At 33.5% G+C, this 18,670-nt stretch overlaps 1 protein-coding gene across 2 annotated transcripts in view; it reads left to right on the top strand.

Moving 5' to 3' along the window:
• Positions 1 to 18,670, top strand: part of BMP5 (bone morphogenetic protein 5) — a 107,845-nt gene that overhangs the window by 65,845 nt on the left and 23,330 nt on the right. For both annotated transcript variants that reach the window (XM_016198036.2, XM_016198037.2), the window contains exon 3: positions 4,765 to 4,913. In XM_016198036.2, the coding sequence (XP_016053522.1) occupies positions 4,765 to 4,913 (149 nt within the window). The remainder of the gene's footprint in view (positions 1 to 4,764; positions 4,914 to 18,670) is intronic.

Genomic DNA, 18,670 nt, shown 5'->3' with positions numbered 1-18,670 from the left:
AATGAATTCCTATATCCCAAATTTATAAGTATAGATTATTAAAGACTTTTAACTGTAATAATTGCATAAATCATTTCTGACCCTAATTTTGCATCAAGCATACTGCATACAACTTATTATATACACTTTTAGATGCCATAAATGTGTTTTGGTAAGAAAGTTGCAATTATAGTAATTTGCATAGCATTTTTATTTTGTATCCTCTTATCCCTACCATAGACTTATGAGGTAGATATTATTTTAATATTCATTTAAAGAAGAAACAAAAGCTCAGGAAAGTGTCTTAATTATTTTTTCTAATATCAAGCAATTCATTGTTAAAATTAAATAAATACCACCTCCAACTATAACTATGATTCTTTGCTTTATGAAGGTAAACTTATAATGAGGCTCTTCAAGGATCCATGAGTCTTATACCTTCTGCTCAAGCAATAAGATACCAATGAAAATTTTTTGCTAATCATATTTAGAAACAAGCAAGATAATATATGTGCCACAAAATATATGTACCCTTGATAAAACGGATTTCAGCAAAAGATGAATGGGGTTCTGTCCAAGGGCAATCCAATGCATGTTAGTTTATCCAATTCCCTTGCCAAGAAGTGATTTAATTTATAAAGAATTTTTACATGTGAACTACAAGGATAGTGTAATGAGAGGTAACAAAGCATATACTTATTTTGGACCATTTAGTATTGTCTATGCACATTTCTTCTTGTGTTGAAACAATGCAAAATGTTTTATTTTATAAATATGAATTTAAGTGTGTCCTGTAAATGTCCTCATGTTTCTTGCATTAACTCAAAGGCCCTCTGCCTGCTTCTGTTTTCTCCTACCACCTCAAATTCCACAGTTTTTTGCTTCTTTATGTCTGAGACAGTCTGGAGGCTCAAAGTCCCAAATGAAGGCACTTGTAGGGACTTACTCCCTCCACAACCTGTAAGCGAGAATCCGTTTTTGCTTCTTTCATCTTCAAGGAAGCACAGAAGTTCCTTGGCTGTGTCAACATAATTACCATCTCTGCCTTATGTCCATATGGCTGTCTCCCACTGTGTGTTTCTCTCTCTCTGCCTCTTCTCCTTCTAAGGACAGCAGCCCTAATGACCTTGTCTTAACTTGATTACAACTGTGAAGACCCTATTTCCAAACAAGATCTCATTCACAGAAATTAGGACTTCCACATATCTTTTTGGAGGACGCAATACAACACATTCCAGGGAGCTTGTGGGTCAGTGTTTGATGAGAAAGATAGAGCGATTATGGATGAAAAGGCTTTATTACAGTGATTTGACTTTTCTACAATTGTGGGATCGCGTTAAACAGTTTATGTAAGTCTCCTGCTTTTGCAAGTGGTGATGGTGTTAAGGTTTGGAGCACAAACTATTTTCCCTTAGAAAAAGGGAAAACTTGGACACAGAGACACACACATAGAGGGAAGATGATATGAAGACACAGGGAGAAGACAGCCGAATATAAGCCAAAGAGAGAGGCCTGGAACTGATCATTCCCTCAGAGTCCTCAAAGCAACCAACCATGCCAACACCTTGATTGTGGACTTCTAGCCTCCAGAGCTGAGACAATAAATTTCTGTTGCTTAACCCAACCAATCTGTGACACTTTGTTAAGGCAGCCTTGGGAAAGTAATGAAATATTTGCTTAACACATCCATGTAAATGGACTTTTTTTATTGGCTAGAATGCAGGCTTTAATTTTAGTTTTATTATTATCAGTGCACAAAATATAAAGAAATTATATTATGGGTTTATTTTTGCTGTAAGTGAATATATTTTTCTACATATATATTTTCTCTCTACTGCATTCCTTTTAAATGAATTAATAGTTTTTCTTTTTCTTATTTTACCCTAATTTTATTTTTTATTTTATTATTATTATTGTCTTTTATTATTTTTTTATTTTCAATTACAGTTGATGTACATTATTATGTTAGTTTCAGGTGTACACGCCAGTGATTAGACATATAACTTTCCAAGTGATCATCCTGATAAATCTTGTACCCATCTGGCACCATACATAATTATTAAAATATTATTGACTATATTCCCTATGCTATACTTTACATCCCCATGACTATTATGTAACAATCAATTTGTACTTCTTAACCCCTTCGCTTTTTTACCCATCCCTCAACCTCCCTCCCCTCTCTTTAAAAAAGTCAGGTAAAAATGGTAAGACAGGGCAACTTTAACAAGTTTACTTTATATTGTTCATAGGAAATATTTAGTATATTCTACTGTTTCCAGTGAGATGAGTGATATTCCTTAGTGGAGTAATTTTATACTTCAGAAGGAAAAACATCTATGGAATGGGTGAAGATTTATTTTTAAGATGCTGTATGCAAGTTTCTATATGAGTGAAAATTGTAGAATTATTACCATTGTGCTTATTAAAAATAGATTTGGTTCTCCCAAAGCATATTCTCTTGTCTTTAGGTAAATCAGAAGGGCTTCTTATATAAGAAAGGAGAAATTAAAGAATACATGTTATCAAAAATAAAAAATTTTTAAGGTAAAAAATAGTGTAACTTCGGTCAAGAATAGGAAACCATGAAAGCAATTGACCCTTCATAACTTTTCAGAGGTGAATTAGAAATATATGAATTTTTCAAAGCATACTCTTTGCCTAGATTTATCTTCCAATGAATTGGGATTTGCATCACTGAAATTCATATATTTAGGGCTACCTTTAATCCTTCGGTTAGTGTCTTTTCTAAATATATCTATTAAAACTGGAATCATTTTCCCCATAGACATACTTGACAGTTTTGAGACTTGAACATGGATTAATTTTGGGATCATTTTTTCTAGAAAAATAGAACAATTTAAAAATAATAGAAAATATAGAATGTGTTAACTAGTTGAAACTATTATCAAAATTTACCTCTTTGTTCTGTTTTGTTTTTCAAGGGTTTACTTATATCTTGCCAATAGATGTTATTATAAGCTTTGCGGGATTTATTAGAATATTTTCCCCATGTTTCAAATGAAACAGGCTTGAAATAGGGTAGCACTTAGGTATTTCCCAAGATACAGGATGGTTCTTTTGTTTAAGAAGCTAATAGTTTGATTAAATTAATATTCTAAGATTATAGTCTCAAAGATATTTACTAAATATCTCAAAATTATAATGATAAGCTTTTCTTGGAGCTTGTTTATTTGGTGGGTTTTCTAAGTTAGGACGAAGAGGGGGAATCTGACATTCTATTATTCTGTGAATTTTCATGGGTTCTTAAAATTCAAGTGAGAACTGTTTGCAACTTTTCATTGCCTTGTGGTATATGCTTGTCCTATGTCTGTGGTATCTCAAACTTAGTCACATTTTGGATACAAAAAGTGCAACCCTCCTTTGGGAAGAGCTATGATTAAAATTGTGAAGGAAATTGAAAGTTCCATAGTTCAGAGTAGTTTAGCTGACAATTTAATCGATCATAATACATTTATTTTATCTTCTCTAGGTTAATGGAGGAAGGGCGTAAATCAAGTTGAAATAAAGAAATGAATGTGTAGCTTTGAAAATATTGACTCAGATTCTTCACTTCTATTAAAAATAGTTTAATTTTTAACTATAGAGCATTTTATCTAAAGATAAAATGTGCATGATTTAATTTTATTCAAAATTTGCTTTTTCCATTTCATAAGCCACTTTTGAAATGACTTCTATGATGCAGATAGATGGTCAGTGTAGTAAACCAATATTTAATGTAGCTTATTATGACATAGTTCTGATTTTCCTCATATAAATAATAAGCTCTTTAACAGAATCAGCACAGTAAAAAAGGTCATAAAATGCATAATAGTGTATTTCTATATTGCTTTGAAGAAGTTCCAATATTTTACCATTAGTCTATCTGAGTTTCATTTTCATCAATATAAAAGAGCTGCTGTAAAGATTAAATGTCAGAAATATGTGTCATTTAGCTCAGAGACTGCCTATAGTAAGAAAATAATAAATAAAATAATCATAATTCAACAAGTATTCATACATTTGTAAACTTAAAGCTAAAGTTAAGATTGATAAATGCTAATAACAGTAACATTGTGGAGTTTTTTCTAAAACATTCAAGTTCATACTCAGTTATTACTGTCCCCGGGGACTTAGGCTTGCAGAAGATGTTAAAGAAAGTCAGGGTAGATTTTTTACCCCCCTCAATCAATGGAATTTACCCCTGAATCAACTAGTGCACTCTCTGACCCTCTCTTAGACCTTGGGTATCCATAATATAATTTATATAAAAATGGAAAATGAAATAAAAATATGTAGAGCAAAATGGAAAAACATATAATGAAAATAGAAACAAACGGAGAGCTGTCTCTGTGCTCTGTTCCTTTGGGAACCCACATTCATCCAAACCGGAGGGGCTACTTTCACTCCTGTCTCTACTCAGTTTAATCCTTGCCTGTGAACTTGCCAGTGAGAGCTACTTACAGATAGTGGTTTCGGGGAACACTGATTATCAGGGACCAAATCAAGCTCCCTGAGTTAGTTTGTAAAGGCCAATGAAGAGCAGGAAAATGAAAATTACTTTCAGATATTACTAATCTGCACCAGGTTTGGGTTAGGAGTCGAGCAATAAAAAAGGTTCTGTATCTTATTACCCATCACTTGAGTCTCTTGTTTCCCTTGTTCTTTAATTAACTCCTGTTATTTTAAAAAGTGCTTTGGTAATGTTTTCACTTAAGTATAGGAAATGATGGTCTTTGTTCAAACCTTTAACTTTTTTTTTATTGTTGTTCTTTTTCTCCTCAGGGATGCAGATCTGTTTTTGTTAGACACAAGAAAGGCCCAGGCTTTAGATGTGGGTTGGCTTGTCTTTGATATCACTGTGACCAGCAATCATTGGGTGATTAATCCACAGAACAATTTGGGCTTACAGCTCTGTGCAGAAACAGGAGATGGTAAGCACTGAATTTCATGTATTTTTTTGTGGTGCTGGTTTTGACACATTGAGAGTTACAGCTTTTTGTTCAGTTTAACTAATATGTGCTTTATACTTCCAACGTGCAAGGTAGCATATTCCATAGGATAGCTCACTACTATATGAATTAGTTAACTGGTTTATGAACACATTTACTCAACATACATTTATTTTCAAGCTCTGTAGTAGGGGTGGAGAGATAAAGAAGTAGGTACTGTTCTTGCTCTCAAGGAGTTTTTAATCCTGTATGAAAACCCGTATGCAAACAAACAGAAATAATCTAACCTAACAACACCAAAATTAAAGTATATACAAAGTACTATAGATCTTGCTCTTGATTGTGGTGGTGGTTACAAAACTATATAATTTGTAGACATGAACAGGACATTAAGAGTGAGTATCACCATATATAAATTATATCCCAAAATCTGACTAAAAAGGACAAAGAAATGCATATTTAAAAGATGCTAGGGAAACACACAAAAGAGCTACTATAATAATGCAAGGAGGAAGGGAAGTTGGGGATGGAACAAAGGAGTCACACACAAAACACTCAGAAAATAATTAGGTCTTAACATATTTGGTCACAGACAACAGCTCCAGAATCACTTATGGGAGTAGTCTGTAGGAAATCTTCATTTTTTAAAAAAAAACCTTTTTCTTTTAATATATCTTTATTGATTTCAGAGAGAGGAAGGGAGAGGGGGAAAGAGATGGAAACATCAATGATGAGAGAGTCACTGATCGGCTGCCTCCTGCATGCCCCTGACTGGGGATCGAGCCCGCAGCCCAGGCATGTGTCCTGACCGGGAATCGAACCCCGATCGCCTGGATGCTAGGTCAATGCTCAACCACTGACCATGCCCCACTGGGCAGAAATCTTTATTTTTAAGAAACCCCAGAAGTTATTCTTATGCTCACGAGTATCCATGGAGCAGCAGCTATGTGCCTGTGCTTGGCTAGATGCTAGAGATGAAGCGGTGAGCTAACGCGGAGATGGCTTGATGGGACACTAGGCAGTAACCACACCATAATACTGTCGAATGTGTCACTACACACCGAGAGGAGCCTGATGGACTTATGAGTATTCAACAGGGAGAGAATTCAAGCTGCAATTTTAGAGATTAGGAAGACGTGATTAGGGTAAGAAGTTGTGGAAGGGTAGCCATTTCAGACAAACTGAAAAGAATTTGCAGACTGTGGTGAGAGGGGCCTTGGCACATTCGATCCAGAGGTGAGGGGAGCCAATGCCAATTTATTCAGAGCGTTGTTGGTCTTTGATCAGTCAAAGAGTCCAAAATTTTCAATCCAAATCTGAACTCCCAGGTTATTTAAAATGATACTTGTCATAGCAGGCGGGTAAAACATAATTTATTTAATGGTGTGTTAGCTTGATTAGTAATTTTTAAATATTCAGAAGTATACCAAGTGGGCTTACATTGTGTTCCTGCCCTAGGGAGGGTAGTTTTCAAAAGGTTTATAACTAGAGAACACGCCTTATTAAGTTTTACTGCCTTTAGTTCTTCACAGGATCACACAATAGATACACTAGTTGTAGTTGTCTCACTCATTTCTCCTTGCCTGGTTTAGTGAACTACAGTTAAGCATAAGGTGTGTCTGTCTTGGGTCTCTTTCAAGGGGGTTTATCACTGTGAGCAATTGGACTTGACTTTACACGGCATTGTTTTACCTATAAGCAAATTCACAGCCTAAGAATAACACCATAACCAATGTTGTCATTCCAAGGTTTTGTATATGGAATGGGGTTGACCGCCGTAAATTAAGTATATTCTGCAGTTAGTCTAGTGAAGGTTTCATGTGCCTCAGATCTTGACTGAGAAACAGAATGTTTTTGCTGAAAGTGTTATAGACAAGCTTCAGACGCCCCTCACCCAGACTTTCCATAGATTTTAATTACAATGCTGAATTTTTTAATTAACAACTTAAATATTTTGAATTATAGGTTATTTTTCAATTATGGTTTTGAGATTAGTGTTAAGGATTTTCAGTATTCAAGCATTATAAATGTGGACTGAGAAAAACACACATTTAAATAATCTTCCAAAAATTCTTACAGTGTTAAACTACTGTACATTTATGGTCAGAAATGTGACTGGGAAATCAGCAGTGTGGGGGTGAGCCAGTTGTTTCTTCCCTGGTATGCTGCCCAAACAAAAAAAATTAAATTAGTGGTATGTGCTTCTCCCAGTCTTTTCCTTGGGGATAAGCTTGAAATGTCTAACTAAACAACTCAAGAGATCTGTGAAATATGATCAGCCTGTTTCCTTTTAATTCCCTCCCCCCACCCACTTGAAAATTCTGAAATTTCTCTTTTGTTTTTTCACTCCTCTTATACTGATTTGCTTTCCTTTACTATTTATGTAATTTAGCTTCTATCTGCTTTCAATTTATCTTTTTCTCCATCAGAACTACTTTACATTTTGAATTTCTCTCTTCCCTTAATTTATTTCTCTTATATATTTAAGGGAAAATTTACTTTAAATTACTTTTGTATTTTTTATGGCATTTTTAAGACCCTAAAATAAATAAACATTTCACTTTTTTCAAAGGTTTCCAAATTCTCTGTTTAAGAGTTAGGTTTGATTCATACAGCATTTTGTTGCTTTTCTTTGTCTCTTTAATATGAAAATATTAAAATGGTTAAATGTGCTAGGCTTTTTGTATTTAAACAATACTTAAAACAGATTTTAACCAGAGGCAGAGCATATATGGCCGTAGGAAAGCAAGTGACCCTCCCACTACCTTAATTTTATTAACTTCAACCTCATGGAGAATATACATGTGATATTTCTCTATAAATATGGATAACCAGATGCTTCCACTTATTACTGTTCCATTCATTGCTACTGCTGATGTTCTCAACATAATATTGTGATATTGCTTCAAATGGAGCAGACAAACCATCTTTTATTTGCAATGATAGATTCTGAATATATTTACTTCTTAGCAAAAGTAACTAGAAGTTATGAAAGAATGATACTCAGAACAGTCTGCTTTCAAAGTCATTTGTTTACTATTATTCATTTATTTATTTATTCAACATAAAATTATTGAGTGCCTGTAACATGACAGACAAAATGTTAAAGGACAATATAACTTGGGAGCAGACATATGTAGCTAATCTTAGAAAGAATACGGCACCATAAATGCTAAAAGTAGTGATGTAATCAACACGCTAAAAGAAAACAGGAAAGAGATGGTTGAGTCCAAATGGGACAGGGACAGAAGGACCATGGTTCAGGTGGCTTTTAAACTAGGTCAGCTGGGTAAGATTTCAAGAAATGGAGATGGGGAGGGAGGTGAGGGAGTTATGGGGGTAAATGAAATGGTGGTGAGACCAGGAGGAGAGAATTCATTTCTGAATGAGAAAACAATGGGAGTAAATACATAGAATGGGAAAATGGCATGGTATATTCTGGAAAAAGTCAATAGTCACGTTGTTTAGAACAACTTTCATGTGTAAATATGATTGCAAGATGCTATTAGGGAAGTGATTTGGAGACAAATCATGGAAGGAACATGAAATTTAACTTATGTATAATATATTCTTGTAGCTTGCTCACACTTCATAAAAGAGCTAGACTTGCTGCTTTAATCAATCACAGCAACACCGTCGTGATTACATGTTGGAATGAATATCAGTTTCATGAGGTCATGGGATGTGTATTTCTTGTTCACAATCACACCCTCGGTGCTTGGTACAATGCAAGTTGTAGGCATTAAAAACATGCCTTGAATGGTCATTGAATGAGTTTGTGATTTAAAAGGCTCTTTTAGACCACCTGACACTGAACATGTTACTCTTAAAAAGACATTCCAAACTGTAAATTTTGGGTGATTATTAACCAAACCAGTTTGGTGTAACACAGGAGAAGAATTTTGTACCGCAAACCACAGTGCAGTAGTTAAAATAGTTTCAATCATAAGGTGAGGAGAAAGTCAGCTATGAATATTATTAAATTTTGTTTATGCTGCTCCTGCAAAGAAAAAAATCACAGAGGCCTAAATATATTTTGGAAATCAAAAGACTGTTGAAATCAAAAGTAGCATTATGATTTCTCAGAGGACCTGTGGAAAATACGTCAGTCTGTGAAATATTCTTTTTAGAAATCTGACAAATGAACTGCCATGGATTTGGCAGGAGAGTTTAAGAATATTATATTGATTTTTTTTTTTTCTTTTCATGCAGAATAGATGATTCTCTGAGTTTCATAGGTCTGTTTCAGCAAAATAAAGCAAATGTGAGCAAGTAAACAAACTAACAAAAATATTTGCTGCTTTTTAATGGACAAATATAGAGATTCCAGACAAGTGGTTGTATCCAATTGTGCAAAATCAGTTTCCAAGTTCTCAAGCGCTCTCATAGTGATTAACAAACAACCATGAGAGAATATGTACTCTCTTTTAATAACAAATTAGGCTTAGGTCAGTCTTATAATTTATTATTAGATTTTCAATTCCCTAAGTTATAAAATATATATTAATTATATGACTTATTAGGACTTTATTAAAATGGTTATTAAATCTATGGTAATTATTACCCTTTACACATATATGCACACAGGGTTTATTACACAGAAGTTTAATCTAGCTTTTAAGATGGAGTTTTCAACCTAAATACTATAATTTTCCATTGTTTGATGCTTATATAATTTAAACCTTCCAAGTAAATTAATTCTTTTTTTAAACTTGGGTTTATAGAATAAATTAGAGATGGAAAAACAAAGATAGTATTTTTGAGATCATTAGAATGTCTTTTAAAAAAACTCCTATGTTTTCAGACATTTTAGGTTTGGCAATACTCGAATTGAATTTTGCCAATGACTTTTTTCCTCTCTATTCAAACCCACTTATACGTCAAGGAAAATTCAATCCGTATGTTTCTGATTCATTTGTATTCAAGTCATCAAAATGTTGTTTTGTAAAGGTATTGTTTAATGTCCAAGAAACATTACAAGGTTCTTTTTTTAATAAGTCTCTAAAATCCATTTTTCTTCAAAGCTGTGGCATGATTTCCAAGGGTATCGAGGTAAAAATTCAGGTTTAAAGTCAGAGATTTCAAAGTTTTATTAGATTTTGTAGTAGGATCAAGAAAAGAAGATTTCAGCCCTGGCTGGTGTTACCCAGTGGTTAGAGCGTGGGCCCTCACCCCTAAGGGTCAAGGGTTCGATTCCCTGTCAAGGGCAAATACCTGAGTTGCAGGTTCGATCCCTGCCCAGGTTGGAGTGTGTTCAGGAGGCAACCAATCCATGTGTCTCTTTCTTGTCAGTGTGTTTTTTTTCCCTCTCTCCTTCCCTCCCTTCCTTCCAATCTCTCTAAAAATCAATGGAAAAAGTATCCTTGGGTGAGGATTGCCAAAAAAAGAAAAAGAAAGAAAGGAAAGAGAGAAAGAAGGAAAGAGATTTTAGAGATATTTCAGAGATATAACTGTTCAATTAAATTCCATTATAATTGATACTTATATATAATTTAAATAAATTTATAGTCATTGTTACAGATAACTTAGAACATTCGATACCTAATTTAAATAAGAAGGATAAGTAAGTAGAATAGACAGCTCCATTATGGAAATATAAATCCTAAGAAGAAATCATTAGGAAAGCTAGATTCAAATATTGGCCCTGACAGATTATTTCATATTTTAGACATAGAATCAATAAAATGAGTGTTGTAGTAATTACCCTACAAGGACAGTGCAAGGCTGTATTAGATGATAGGGTTGGAATATAATAAGACAGGAATGCAGGTCTTTATGCTTTGTCTAGAGAGTAGTTCACAGGGGCTTTTTATTTACTCTTGGTGGCACTCCTTTAACTTAGGATAATTATTTTATTGTGGAGGCTTTACAGATGTCTTAAGGAAGTTTTAGATAAATTCACAAATGATAGTCCACAAAAGAAAGGTAAGATTATTAACATATGCTCTTAAACTTTGAGTTGGCAGCACAGTACATAAGCAGTTCTGTTACTAGGCTCAAGTTTAATAACTTGGGTTGATAAAATGATTATTGATAGGAAACTTTTAAATATATTCTGATATAGGATATGAAGCCAATAGGAATGAATATGCAGAGATATGTGTCATGATCAGTTGCTTGCTTATACTCATTAGATACTCATGGACACCAGCAAATATCACATTATTAGTACTTAATGTGGTATTTTTCTTGAGTCCCAACCATTTTATCCTTAGAAAAAATAATATAGTTATTCTGGGGATAACAAATTGCATCAAAAATATAAGAAAAACAAGCTTCTTGTCACTAGATAGTATATACAGGGATAATTAATTAAAGGCTTTCCTACATAACCATCAGAAAAAAATTTTCAACTCAGAGATGCCTCAGTGTAAATTACTAGTATTTGACTAGTAAACTATTAGCAAGCCTTACACATCAACATGGCTTCTTACAAAGACTGTAGAATTACAAGCAGTATTTTAATGCTCAAAGTAGACATGGCTAAAGAAATATTAATAGTCTTTGCTAAAGAATGGGAGCCTAATAGTCCCTAATATAGTATGTTGTACTGACATTTATAGAAAATTGCATGAAATTTCCATAAAAGAATCAGAAAACTGAAGATATCTTATGAAATGATTGGAAGAACATCAGAGAAGACCTCCTTGAATGTCAAGGAAACAAACCATTGTAGTGGCTGTCTTCTTTTCGGACTATAACCCATGTTGATCATCAGTTATATTTATCAGACATTGCAAAGGGGTAAAGGTACAGCTTTTTTCTTGCTTGCTGGTTCACAAGAGTTTTCTCTATTCTATTTTTAGAAATTATATATATATCAGTTTTCCTAAAAGCTCCATTGATTTGATCTCCTTTTGCCCTCCAACATTATTGTGCAAACTTAGAAAAATCTTAACTATATTTATCAAGACAATGAACTTAAAAGTGAATATTTTGATACTTTATTACCCAGGGTTTTTCCATGTTTTCTGCTCTTTGACTTGTGGGATTTTGTTGTTGTTGTTCATTCCTGGAAATAGACAACTACTACATCTACATCAATAATGAGGAATTATTTATTTTTCCACAACCTTGAGGTGTTTTGATGCCTATTGTTCTTTACTATATACATTGTAAATTAACATACTGATTAAGAATTTTCTTTAAAATTGCAATATTCTGTGATATGTCCTAAATGTGCTATTTTTAAAGGAAAGTATTTGGTTAAGTAAGTTTGTTGTGTTATTGTTAGGATCCCTGAGACAGTCGTTTTTACCTCAGGGGAAATTTTCCAAAATAAGCCCTTGTGTTGTCAGATTACTATTTATCTGTGTCAAGGATCAGATGATCTATGTGGCTGGATAATCTGAATATCAGCTGACATAGTGCTAATAGGTAGCAAAAGAAACTCAGAGATCAAGGGTGATATTTTTCTTTTTGTCTTGCTGTTTTGACTATAGTTTCTCATTATTATTTATCTAAGTTCAGAAAGTTGAATTATGTCCACTTATCAGAGGATCTTTTAAACATTTTTGAGATTTGATAATATTCTCTTCCCTTATCAGAACTTTATCTTATAAAACAATTAACTCATTTTCGTTCATAAAAGCATATGGCTCCCTTCTGCTAAATTTATAGTGATGACAATTGGTTTCAAATAAATAAATGAGAGAGTCTACATCAGTGAAACGGCAAGAATCACATATCTTGCTAAATGTTCTGGAAGGAAAAAGGAACATATACTCCTACGATTTTTCTAGGTAAATATTAGTATAAAAGAAGTAGTTCTTTATGTGCTGTTTAATGTTAAGGATAATTAGAGCATACTTGCTTGACTTTTGGATGAATATTTAAGAATAAATTAGAAGGATAGATGAGGAATATTTATCTTCAAATATTTAACTAAGTAAAATAAATAAATAAAATTGAATTTTTTTCCACATAGTCCAGAAATTAAATCAATGTGCAAAAAGGGCAGATTTAAGGCACAAGAAAAAAAAGTACTTAAGAAATGGAAATTAATGGCTGTGGAATTGTTTGTACTGTGAAGGAATGAGCTACATGTGACCAGAAGAATTCAGCATTTATTTGACCTTTTGTCTAGGGATTAGCATATTGCATGAGATAATTTGCCAGGTAATCGTAATTTAGAAGCATCTAGTTATACTTTAAGCATTATACATATATAAATAGTATATCCTGAGGGGTGCAATGAATAAAAATGCACTGTTGTAAAGGAGCCTGATATTAAATACTTAACAGTTAAACTCAAACTCAAGATATTATGTAACATCAGAGATGGAGAAACTGGTAAAGGGAATCAACAAATTCCATGCACTTTCTTTCAGGATAAGTGTGTGTGTGTGTGTCTGTGTAGGGTTGGAATATCGAGGCAGAAACTTATTCACAAGTTATTGTGTGAGGTATCAGATACAAGTCCATAGTTGAAAATCTATCATTACCAAGGTTTCTAGAGAGCTCCTGTTACAGCATTTAGTAGGGTTATATTCCCTTTACTTGAAATGCCACAGAAAGTTTTTCAGTGTCATAACAGAACAAAATCTAAATTTTTCCAGAACATACTAGAATGGCTTCTATTTCACATTTCTATATAATTTCAAAACACATATGTGTCAAAAACATTAACACATAAATTAATTTATGATAATGCATTAGTTTCTAAAATTTTTGTTTTTAAAGGGCAAATACCATATGATCTCACTTATATGTGGAATTTAATCAACAAAATAATTTAACAAACAATATAGAAACAGAAGCATGGATGTATAGATCACACTGACAGATATCAGAGGGGAGGAGCTTTGGGGGCTGGGGGGAAAAAAGGTGAAGGGATTAACCCAAAACATATATACATAATGCATAGATACTATGGTGATTGCCAGAAAGAACAGGGGTGGGGAGAGGTGGAAGTGGGCAAAAGGGGCATAAATGGGGATGGAAAGAGATTTGACTGGGCGGTGAGGGCACAATGCAATGTGCACATGATGTTTTATTGAGTTGTACAAGTGAAACCTGTATGGTTTTATTAACCAATGTCGCCTGAACAAATTCAATAAATAAGTAAATAAATAAATAAATAAATCTCATGTTAAATAAATAAAAATATAGCTAAATATGCATTAGCCATTTTATGTGAATGATTCAGAAACTTGAGAATTACTGTATTTTTGTGGTTAAAAATGACTAGATTTCTACTGAAAATTATATGACATAGATTTCCCTTGGTATTTAAAATCGGCATTTGTTGATTTTCCAAACGCATGTAAGCTGTGACTTAAAGGTTTGCTAACTCATGTATTGTCTTCAAGCTCATGAAAGAACATAAATCTTCCTGTATGCTTTAGATTTTTGCTATTTCCCACTGCATAAAAATGAGCAAAATCATCAATATGCTTTTCATGGCTAGAGTAACCAAACATAAATATTGGAGCCCTGTTAAATTTCTACTTTGTTCAACCCAAGATCTTATTATCGTATTAATCATATAAGATTTTCACAAACTAGGCTTTATTTTCAAACTCACTCCATCACAACTTATTTTCTGCCTAATTGAAAATCTGCTGTTTTTATACTCTGAATTTTGTGGTACTTTTTATCAACATCAGTGATTCTTTCATGCTAATATTTCATATTTTTTTACTTTTTCATGATTGATTCCAGGTTTTACTTCCTAGGTACATCTTTAGTTCATTTGGAGTAAATATTCAAACTATGTATTTGCTATGATGTTCAATCAGGGTAATTTTAATAACAAAAGAGAGCTTACTAAATGCTAGGCACTTCGTTAAGCTCTTTAAATGGAATGTCTACTTTATCTTCACTATTATCCCATTTTGTACACGAGTAATCTTGGCCTTAGATAGTTTAAGAATCTTGCCCATGAATCTAAAAATGATTTGTTTTCAGAGCCTGCTCTTACGTGCTGTGACTCACAAATTACATGATTTGTATAAATTCTAAACTGGATAAAGAGTATTTTTATAATTTCCAAATAAAACAATGCTATTAATAATGATTGTTATGGAACAAAATTGAATTTTATGTTGGATATGTTTGGAATTACCTTTGAGTTTTCATATTTTCTGTCTGGAATTTAAACGTGATCTGACCCAAAAAAACTAACAACAGTTTTATCATACTTTTTGTTTTCTCAATTTAACTACAGTACTTCAATAGTTCTTTTAGCTCCTTAGAAAATTAAAGCTAATTAGATAAATTCATAGATTGAAAAGAAGGAAAAGTAACTTTTCTTTTGCCAGTGATTGAGTTCAATGTGTAATTAAATTTAGCTGAATTTAATTTCTTTATTTTTCATTTGATAATTAACTTCCTCCTTCCTTTGTGCCCTGCGTTTCTCACTAATGTATTTTGATAGATTTTCCTCGCTTGTTTTCTCTCCTTCTCTGCTTTACTCTCGCTTAATCTATACTCCCCACCATGGCATCCTCATATCCACCTCTCCCCACATTCTTTTCAAGTGTGAACTGGTGCTCAAGTTTTTAATTTAAACCAGGGTCCAGGAAACTCATCCTGAGGCTAGTCAAGAATGCAGTTTCCAAAAATGTATTAGTTTATTATTTAGCAAAGTCAGTATGTGATCAGTCCTTTCCCTCATCACACAATCCCTTCTCCCAGCATCAAAGCTGATAAAGCGAGTTGGTATTGTTTCAACTTTAAAGAAGTCTTGGACTACCTGAATTCTTGGGGAGCAACATATTGGGGTAAATTTTCCCCAAAAAAGAAAAAAAAGAAAAGTCTCTGGCAATGAAACACATTTTTAATTTAACAGTGTGCTTAGCTTTGCCTTTTTATTTTCCCATATAAACAAAGCTTCACTGGACAAACCAGGACAGCTTTTCTAAAAAACCTCATATTTTTAACAAAATGGTTTGAATCTTCTAATTTACAGATAGCTTAGTTCTGTTGATCTTGAAGAACCATGATTCTGATTTCTTTTTGAATGTCTATACCTATTTTTGATATATATATATTATATTTTTCTTCAGTTAGAACTCTGAAATGGGCCTCTTATAGCCTAGTTTGGTCTTGTGCAATAATTTGTAGTGAGAAAATAATTTTCCTTTATAAACAGATGTTGATTATGGAATATATTCAGTAATAAATTGTAAAACCTTTGCTTTGCTATTTTACCATGTCCATTTTATACACAGCGTTTCAAAACTAGGTTTTAAAGGCAATTTCCTTTGTTTTAATTTATAGTATAGTTTATATTTGAATGAGAGCCACATGGTAAACATAATTTGCTTATCCAAATTTTAGCATCACAACTCAAAAACATACATAAAAAGGAGTTTTGAAATCAATGATTTAAAGTAAGCAGAGACAAACAGGAGTTAGTCTTTCTTCATTATCTGGTGAAAGATGTACTTTACCATCTCTTAGATTTCCCTTAACAAAAATGGATATGGAAGTGTTTGGCTACATCTGCTTTTCTGTTTCTGATTTTCCCTAATTCAGAACAGTAACCATGGAGCACCAGTCTTGCCCAACAAATGCCAATGTCAGGAACATAGTCCAGTTTTTGTTGTTTGTTATATGCCTTATTCTAGACTCTAACCCTGGTTTAAGTAATGAACTGAGGGGTAAATATTTTCGTGGTTATATCAATTTAGGGCCATGGAGAATATGAAATTCTCCTTATTTTTGTCATACACTAGCGTTAACTCTGTCTTTTCCGTTGTTCTTTCCACTGTAAGTTTAACTTATTGCTGGTACATGTTTCTTAGAGACAGATTGCAAAAATAGCAGTGTTGGTTTCGAATCACAAGCAGGGAGCACAATGGGAAGAGGAGAGAACCTTTAGTCAGTGTAAAGTGTGAGGAGTTCCTGCGGCCCTGTGCTGCTGAGAGTTAAAATTCAGCACAACTGGGTCAAGCTCACAGGGGATGAAGGAAAACCAAAACAGAAACAAAAGCATCTAATAACCAAACCCAATTGTATATAGTGCAAGTGGTGATCAAAATTTGAAATTAGAGGCACATTTCTTTTGTAGGGGAATTATATATCCCAGGCCCTTCAAAACGTACACTAATTCCTCTGTGATGTGACAAGTTTCAATTTGAGTGAAATAGAAACGGGAGACCACCTGCCCTTTCATGGCTGGCAAGGAGTGTTCAGGGCTTATCTTCCCACTTCCTAAGGAAAGTCCAGTTTTGACCTTAGCAAAACAGGCAGCTATAACACTGTTCTTGGCAGACAGTTTGTGGGTCACTGACAGACCTATGAGATGGATGGTTTTCTTCCAGTCTTCTCAAGGGCAAAAGCAGAGACCTAAGATGAAAGCATCAGCCCTAAACAATCCCTAACAAAGGGGAACACTGTGTATTTAAAGGAATAGCATACTACTCTAGGGTTGGCAGGGTGGAGTTAAATACCTGAGCCCTCTTGAGTCTTACTTTATTCATTTTTGAAATGTAGTCATTGTTTTGCTACAAGGAGTAAATAAGATGATATATGTAATCAGCTGGTAAAATACCTACCTTTCATACATGGCAGCTGCTGTTCTCTCTTAACTTCAGAAGTATTAAATTTGCTAACCTCCTCAATTCCCAGTTTCTCTGATCCTTTTGGGTACCAGCTATATCTACATTTGCAGATAATCACATGATTTTTCTTTGAAGTAATACAACTGATAGATATATGAAAGTTCTAGTTATACTATGAGATCAGATGATGCCATGACCCAGGTTGACCAAAAGGTAAACACTCTGGAAATCCAACTATTATGTTATATATAGACAGCTCTGAAGGATGTTTTTGTTCTGGGGGCCACCATGGAATCAAGGTGGCGTGAGATCTCACCTTAGGTATGGTCTGTATATGGGGCAGGCCAGTTGACATTCTTGCCATAATCAAAGACATGAGAAATTGAAGAAAAGGTCTCCTTCTCTTCACTCAAAAACTATTTTGTTGTCCAATTTTCATATGTATAAGAAATAATTAAACACCAAATGCCTTTTTTTTTAAAGTAACAAAAGTTTATTTTTTATTTATGCTGTGTATCTACCAGGGGTCAACTGAGGCTCTGTTTCTTGTCATCATTGGACCCACACTGGAGGAGCAGTCACTATGCATAACATTGTCCAAATGTTTTCATTCCATTTTCTTTTGGCAAAAGTAGACACTTATCATATCAGTTTTTTACTGCATATTTGGGAAAATACCTTGTACTCTTTCTCTTTATTACGTGTCAAAATAATGTCTCTCTCTTTCATTTTGGTAGTACTGGCCTACTGCAAAGATCCTAGAAGTAGCCTGTGGTCATTTCACAGGTTCATGTGTCAAATTGAAAGGAAAGGTCAAACATTTAAGGAACCATGCTTTTCTATATGAAAAAAAAATTTTTTTGACTAATATATCATATAAGGTGGTAAAAAAGGATGTTTTCTTTAGACACTCATAAATTTCCCAAGCAGCTGCATTAAGTTCATTTTGAAGACCTCTTTCCCTCACTATCGATAAAATGTAGCGTATGAAATTGATTTCACTGCTATGAAACAAACTAAAATGAATTTGAAGTCTGAAATTTTTTCCTCATTGATATATTAAGACATAAAAATAGTTTTTAAAGATCCTCTTGGTTGATTTCTGCTGAAAATCTGCATCATTATAGTTTCATTTAAATCTCATGATTTTAAAGAAAAGAAGTATGTGTGCGTGTATACTTTTTATTTTCACATAATAACTGGAAAAAAGACTAAAAATAATTCACTTTT

This window comes from Miniopterus natalensis, chromosome 5 (assembly GCF_054644295.1).
Source record: "Miniopterus natalensis isolate mMinNat1 chromosome 5, mMinNat1.hap1, whole genome shotgun sequence".
Lineage (NCBI taxonomy): Eukaryota > Metazoa > Chordata > Mammalia > Chiroptera > Miniopteridae > Miniopterus > Miniopterus natalensis.
The sequence above is the reverse complement of the archived record's forward strand: the minus strand, read 5'-3'. Positions and strand labels throughout refer to the sequence as shown.